Source organism: Xenopus laevis, chromosome 7S (assembly GCF_017654675.1).
Source record: "Xenopus laevis strain J_2021 chromosome 7S, Xenopus_laevis_v10.1, whole genome shotgun sequence".
NCBI classification, from domain to species: Eukaryota; Metazoa; Chordata; class Amphibia; order Anura; family Pipidae; genus Xenopus; species Xenopus laevis.
The window spans coordinates 24,051,730-24,058,643 of record NC_054384.1 but is presented as its reverse complement, the minus strand read 5'-3'; the positions used below and the strand labels follow the sequence as shown (position 1 = coordinate 24,058,643).

At 41.2% G+C, this 6,914-nt stretch overlaps 1 protein-coding gene across 1 annotated transcript in view; it reads right to left on the bottom strand.

Moving 5' to 3' along the window:
• The window catches only part of LOC108697196 (1-phosphatidylinositol 4,5-bisphosphate phosphodiesterase epsilon-1), a 220,328-nt gene continuing 213,414 nt past the window's right edge, over positions 1-6,914 (bottom strand). Inside the window, exons 32-33 of the mRNA XM_041571012.1 lie at positions 5,967-6,178; positions 1-1,167 (exon numbers count right to left, since the gene is read on the bottom strand). Of these exons, the coding sequence (XP_041426946.1) occupies positions 5,999-6,178 (180 nt within the window). The 3' untranslated portion in view covers positions 1-1,167; positions 5,967-5,998. The remainder of the gene's footprint in view (positions 1,168-5,966; positions 6,179-6,914) is intronic.

Sequence of the window (6,914 nt, the reverse complement as noted above, 5' to 3'; positions counted from 1 at the left end):
TAAGGATATAATTTACAAGGTATTCATGGCTCTTGTGTGTTATAAACTGTTACACTAAAAAAAAAACCTGTAAACAAACACCTTAAAAAATGGGTTTCGTGGCAGCTTGTGGAAATAAAAAGGGTAAGATGTTGCTGCCATGTTTGATCCATAAGGTGCAGAGTAGGCAGCACCCATGAGCCTTATAGCAGATATCTGCATCTCAGGGACTTATTTATAATATAAAATAAATATTGTCAACACAGGGGTAGAGTTTGCAGCACAAAAACACAATATTGACCTATTCAATGCTGATGCAATTTGAACTGCAGCTGTTAGCCTATCAGCGACAAGAAGGGATGATCATAAACTGTCAGTTCACCCCACGTGTTGCAGTCGCCAAAAGAGAAACACTTCATATGACAAGTATTGTAGTGCAATGTCACCTAGAACCGCCAAGTCCGATTCTGAATAGAAACACAACAGCGATGCGTGTTCATCAAACTGAAGTGAGACTTGGTTTAAAGGCCGCAGTCATTTTTTTGGTTAAATACATTAACGACAAGGCTATAAACTATGAACGTACAATATAGAACATGCGTGACAGCGGCAATTAGAAGAGTATTGCCGTCACAAGGCTACTAGGTAGTGATATTTAAACAAATGTCTGAGCCGACCCCCTTTTTGTTGTGAATTTGCGAAAAGCCAACAGCAAATAATGTGTCGAGTATTTCTGTCAATTGTGTGCGCTGCGATTGTCCCTCACAAGCTGCCGTTAAATGTGTTGCCAAGTACAAGAAACATAATAGCCTTATTTAGCGGCCATTGAGCATTAAACTAAAAAAAACCTTTCCTTATCTTACTGAACAAGCCTCACTTATTCTCCTCTCCTAAAACTCATTGGGTCCTTCCATTTATGTATCTACACACAGGTACTTCCTAGAACCTGCCTCTCGCTACCATACGAGAAGCTAAAGAAAGTACATGGCCCTGCTCAAAACTGCAACAGACGTCTCATCTTACAACTTCTCACTGCGGATCATTTTGGCAGCTTCCAGTTCTTCAGCAACAGAAAGTACCAGGCAGCAGAAGACCTCCTGCAGCAGCTTGGACGCACATTCACTCCATTATCTGCACAAGACTTTTCCTGGGTTTTTCTTTTTGTAGGTTCAGGGCTTTCACAGGCATCTGGAAAAATAAAGAAATGGTTCCATTTCAAGAGACAGAATGAAACCTGAAGACATAATATATATGTATAAGCGAGTATAAATGAAGTAAACACTTATAACTGAATTTAAACAGCAGGTAAAACATTGTTTTATAAATGTTATCAGTATCATTAAATCTCATTGCAAAAGGTTTCAGTGTTATTCAAATACAAAAATACATTTTACAAGAAGCTTCTCATTTAATGGACATCTGTACACATAAGATACACACAACTACTTTGCCTTTACCACACTCATGCAAGCTTTGTACTTGGATATTAAAGGGATACTGTCATGGAAAAAAAATTTTTTCAAAATGAATCAGTTAATAGTGCTGCTCCAGCAGAATTCTGCACTGAAATCCATTTCTCAAAAGAGCAAATAGATTTTTTTATATTCAATTTTGAAATCTGACATGGGGTTAGACATATTGTCAATTTCCCAGCTGCCCCAAGTCATGTGACTTGTGCTCTGATAAACTTCAATCACTCTTACTGCTGTACTGCAAGTTGGAGTGATATCACCCCCCTCCCTTTCCCCCCCAGCAGCCAAACAAAAGAACAATGGGAAGGTAACCAGATAGCAGCTCCCTAAAGGTGGCCATAGACACACAGATCCTATCGTACGAATCGAGGATTTTCGGATCGTGTATGGCGTGTGCTGACATCTTTCGTCCGGCGGAGATCGGCCGTTTGGTCGATCGGTCAGGTTTAATTTTGACCCGACCGATCCCGCCGGAACCCAGGGCACATCGTAATCGGATCGTTCGGCCATGCGGCCGAACAATCAGATTACACCCGATATAGCCATGTTTGTTAATGGCATATCGGGGAAAGATCCGCTCGTTTGGCGATGTTGCCAAACGAGCAGATCTTTGCATCTATGGCCACCTTTACACAAGATAACAGCTGCCTGGTAGATCTAAGAACAACACTCAATAGTAAAAACCCATGTCCCACTGAGACACAATCAGTTATATTAAGAAGGAAAAACAGCAGCCTGCCAGAAAGCATTTCTCTCCTGAAGTGCAGGCACACGTCACATGACCAGGGGCAGCTGGGAAATTGACAATATGTCTAGTCCCATGTCAGATTTCAAAATTGAATATTAAAAATTCTGTATGCTCTTTTGAGAAATGGATTTCAGTGCAGAATTCTGCTAGAGTAGCACTATTAACTGATGCGTTTTGAAAAAAACATGTTTTCCGATGACAGTATCCCTTTAATATCATTATTGTGGTTGTACAAAACGCATCCGTCTAGTACAAACCTCATGCAGATGGTCTACATTTTAAATGTTTACCCACCATAATAAAGCAGTAGAGAATGCCAGAAGAAATCAGATGCTGAACAAAACTACACGCACAGACTCTATTGTGGATTAACTCAAACATAGACAACTGCATCTGACTTATTTGCCCAAAGCCTTAATATAAGCCCGTGGCCCATTGTATGTTATTTGCTGTATATAAAGATTTGTTCTTGCCTTATGTATGGACTAGATAGATTAATTGGAAAAGACGGCAAAGCAAACTTAAACTGCGTCCCTTTATTAAAGGATAAGTAAACCTTTAAAATAAGTGAATGTAAAATTGTAAAAACACTGGTCATTTTCCGGCCAGTCTGACCACCAGGTAGTCAAGGAAGTTGTCAGGAGAAAGAAAAAGGCTGCTGTGATGTTCATCTTCTTAGGAAAAAAATTAGAGACCTTTCTCACATCTTCCCTAAGCAGAAGAATATCAGAGCAGCCTCTTTCTTTCTCCTGAAAATTTTCCTTGAGTACTTGGTGTCAGACTGACCAGAAGGTGGCGCTGTTGTAACAAAATTCATTAATATTAACCTTTAATATATTGGAATTAAAAATAAATAAATAATGAATGTATATTTCAAAGGTGCTTAAAATAGCCCCCACAATATTATATTCACTTATTTTTAAGGTTTACTTATCCTTTAAGTGAAAGTTCTCAGATTTAAAGGGGTGGTTAAGTTTTAGTATGTTATAGAATGGACAATTGTAAGCACCTTTATTTTTTTATAGTTTTTTTAGTTATTTGACTCCTTCTTCTGACTCTTTCCAGCTTATAAATGGGGGTCACTGACCCCATCTAACAAACAAATGCTCTGTAAGGCTACACATTTGGGGGCCGATTCACTAACTTCGAGTGAAGGATTCGAAGTGAAAAAACTTTGAATTTCAAAGTGTTTTTTGGGCTACTTCAACCATCGAATGGGCTACTACGACCTTTGACTACGACTTCGAATCAAACTATTCGAAGTAAAAATCGTTCGACCATTCGACCGTCGAAGTACTGTCTCTTTAAGAAAAAACTTCGACCCCCTAGTTCGCCATCTAAAAGCTACCGAACTCAATGTTAGCCTATGGGGAAGGTCCCCATAGGCTTGGCTAACTTTTTTTGATCGAAGGATATTCCTTCGATAGTTGAATTAAAATCCTTCGAATCGTTCGATTCGAAGGATTTTATCGTTCGATCGAAGGAATAATCCTTCAATCGTACGATCGCACTATTTGCGCTAAAATCCTTCAACTTCGATATTCTAAGTCGAAGGATTTTAATTCCCAGTCGCATATCGAGGGTTAATTAACCCTCGATATTCGACCCTTTGTGAATCGGCCCCTTATTGTTATTGCGACTTTTTATTACTTGTCTTTCTATTCAGGCCTCTCCTGATCATATTCTAGTCTCTTAGTCAAATTGTGGCATGGTTGCTAGGGTCATTTTGGTGAAATTGCAAACTGGAGAACAGATGAATAAAGAGCTAAATAACTCCAAAACCACGAATAATAAAAAATGAAAACCAATTGCAAATTGTCTCAGAATATCACTCTGTATGTCATACTAAAAGTTAACTCAAAGGTGAGCAACCCCTTTAAGTTAATAATACAATAATATTCCTGACATTGTTGGAAAGAAACCTCTAAGGTTCCCAAATTCTTAGCACCTCTGTTTTTTTTCTTTCCCTGAATATTGCTATTTTGACTGATGTCTGGCAATTGCTGGTGCAACACTTTAATGGACCCCGGAACGCATTGGGTTCCCAAATAATATTTGGATCTCAACCTTGCATCATCTAAACTGCTTGGCTCCTAAGCTAATACAGGTATGGGACCTGTTATTCAGAATACTTGGGAACTAGTTTTTTGGATGTTTTTGTAATTTGGATCTTCTTACTAGAAAATCATGTAAACGTTATATAAACCCAATAGGCTGGTTTTGCTTCCAATAAGGATTAATTATATCTTAGTTGGGATCAAGTACAAGCTACTGTTTTATTATTACAGAGAAAAAGGAAATCATTTTTAAAAATATGGATTATTGAGATGGGGAGATGGCCTTCCTGTAATTGGGAGCTTTCTGGATAACAGGTTTCCAGATAATGGACCCCATACCTGTACAATGCTCCTCTATGCACTATACAGTGTTTCCATGCCTCTTCTCATACGAGTATATTGAGATGATTTTCAGTTATGTTTTATTAATGTAGCAGTAATATTATGATTTTAGTGCTGCTATTAATATGGCGGTTAGAAGAGCTGTACTGCCTCTTGTCTGCTCAATAACCTTGAAGCAAACTATTATTTCAGAGAACATGGCAATGTGTTATAATGAGTAACATTTCGATTTCTGACAGCAGAGAGAGGCCAGTGGACCATCGGCACAGCCGTTTTTTTTTTTCAATTGAAGTTTTTAATTTATCACTGCGACATTCCAAAGTCTTTCAAGCATTTATCATTACTGTATACCTGACTTTCCGGACTTTTACTGCCCTAGTTAAAAGACAATAGACACGTTTTTAAAGCTGTAGCATTTCATAGACACCAATTAACAGTATTTGGAATTTGTATTTATTATTTCTCTCACTTTTTTCTTTGCTAGGGAGATAAGGTCTATTTTAAAGACGTGCTTACGGAACGCATATTAGGACATTGTCAGGGGAAATCCATCTCCTGTATGCAATCTCCTATGTTAGAGGAATGCAACGTCGCCTGCTTTTCCACTCCCCTCCTCAAAGCAGACCTCACTCCTCCCTCCTCAGCCATCCAACCTGGGTCCTTGCTCCTCACTCCTCCCTCGTCAGCTATAAGTCATGGGTCCTCGCTCCTAACTCCCCCCTCCACAGCCTTTCGACATGGGTCCTCACTCTTCACTCCTCCCTCCTCAGCCATCCGACCAGGGTCCTCACTCCTCCCTCCTCAGCCATCCATCCTGGGTCCTAGCTTCTCCCTCCTCAGCCGTCAGCTGTAGCTCGAATTTGACTGCTGCAATTAAAAAACCTAAAACGCCTATTGGCTTAAACAAATGGCAAGAACAAGTAACTATAGTCAGGGTGCAGAGCTGAATATGCGCACCCTGAGGAGTGAGGAGCAAGAGCTGACGACTGAGGAGGGAGAAGCTAGGACCCAGGACGGATGGCTGACGAGGGAGGAGTGATAAGAGAGGACCCAGGACTGATGGCTGATGAGTGAGCAGCAAGAGCTGACGGCTGAGGAGGGAGGAGCGAGGTGTGACATCAGCCTCAGAGGATGGATGAGTAAAAAAGCATGCCTCGCATTCCTCTTGCTTAGGACAGCGCATGTCGGACAACGATTTCCCCTGACAATGTCCTAAAATGCGTTCCGTACGTGCTAGCTGGTGCATCTGCTGGCAAACATGCAACATTCTGCAGCTGTATCTTTAAGATAAAATGCAAAACAAAATCCCTTGAAATACATTGTTATTGGTTATGTGACCAGGTATAGAAACAGGTGAACCAACCATACCTGCAAGGAATATGGTGCAAACACATAAGTTGCTATTCATTGATGTCATTGAAGGACAAACTGCATGCAGGTTTTTCATCCCTATTCTGGGTACCTTCTGATGACAATATCTGAGGTGACAAAGTGAAGTTCCGAGATTGCCGGCTGGACTTGGCTAACTTCTTCAGTTCGTTGGCTATAGACAGCCCTTTGCGCTTGTCATCTCTTGCCGCCTGCAAATAAATGGCCTGTAGATTAATAATGGGGAACTTCCAGCTTTTCTGATAAGTTTGGTGACATTTTGAAAAAGGATCCATATAGACAGCACTGCCCTGTGCATAAGCCATTATAAGCAATGAAAATGGATCTAATGTTAGGCAGCAGCCCTTTGAAGAAGATGTGGTTATTGCTTGTTTGTAGAACAACAATTATCAGTGGCATAACAAGTGATTGGCCAATGATGCGAATTGAGAAACTCACCTCTGGCGGCAACGCTGGAGAGGTTTCCAGGGGTGGCAAAAAGCCACTCCTGGTACCTTTAAGAGCCGAATTTCGGTTTTTAAACCGGAAATTCGTCTTTACTATTGTGAGAGAGTGCAATTGCAGTCTCCGCATAATGTTCCTGCCTCACCTCGCGGAGGGTGGTAATGCAGGAGCCGCCTCAGGCGGCACTTTCATTAGAATCGGCGCTGGGCATGCGTTCCCAGCACACGCACTAAAAAATTATCCCCTGCCGCCTGAAGTACTTATCTGCGCTCAGCTGGGCCCCATGGGGTGGGGGACCAGGTGCACCCCCGGTAGTTACATCACTGACAATCACATATTTTATGAAGGATCAGGGCCACCCCAGGACCTGGCCCGGTACACTTGTACCCCCTGTGCCCCCCTGGTGGCAGCCCTGCGAAGGATCCAGTGACACTGCCCAAACTGGCCTTCCAATTTGTACTAAATGCACAGAAAGGTCAGTTA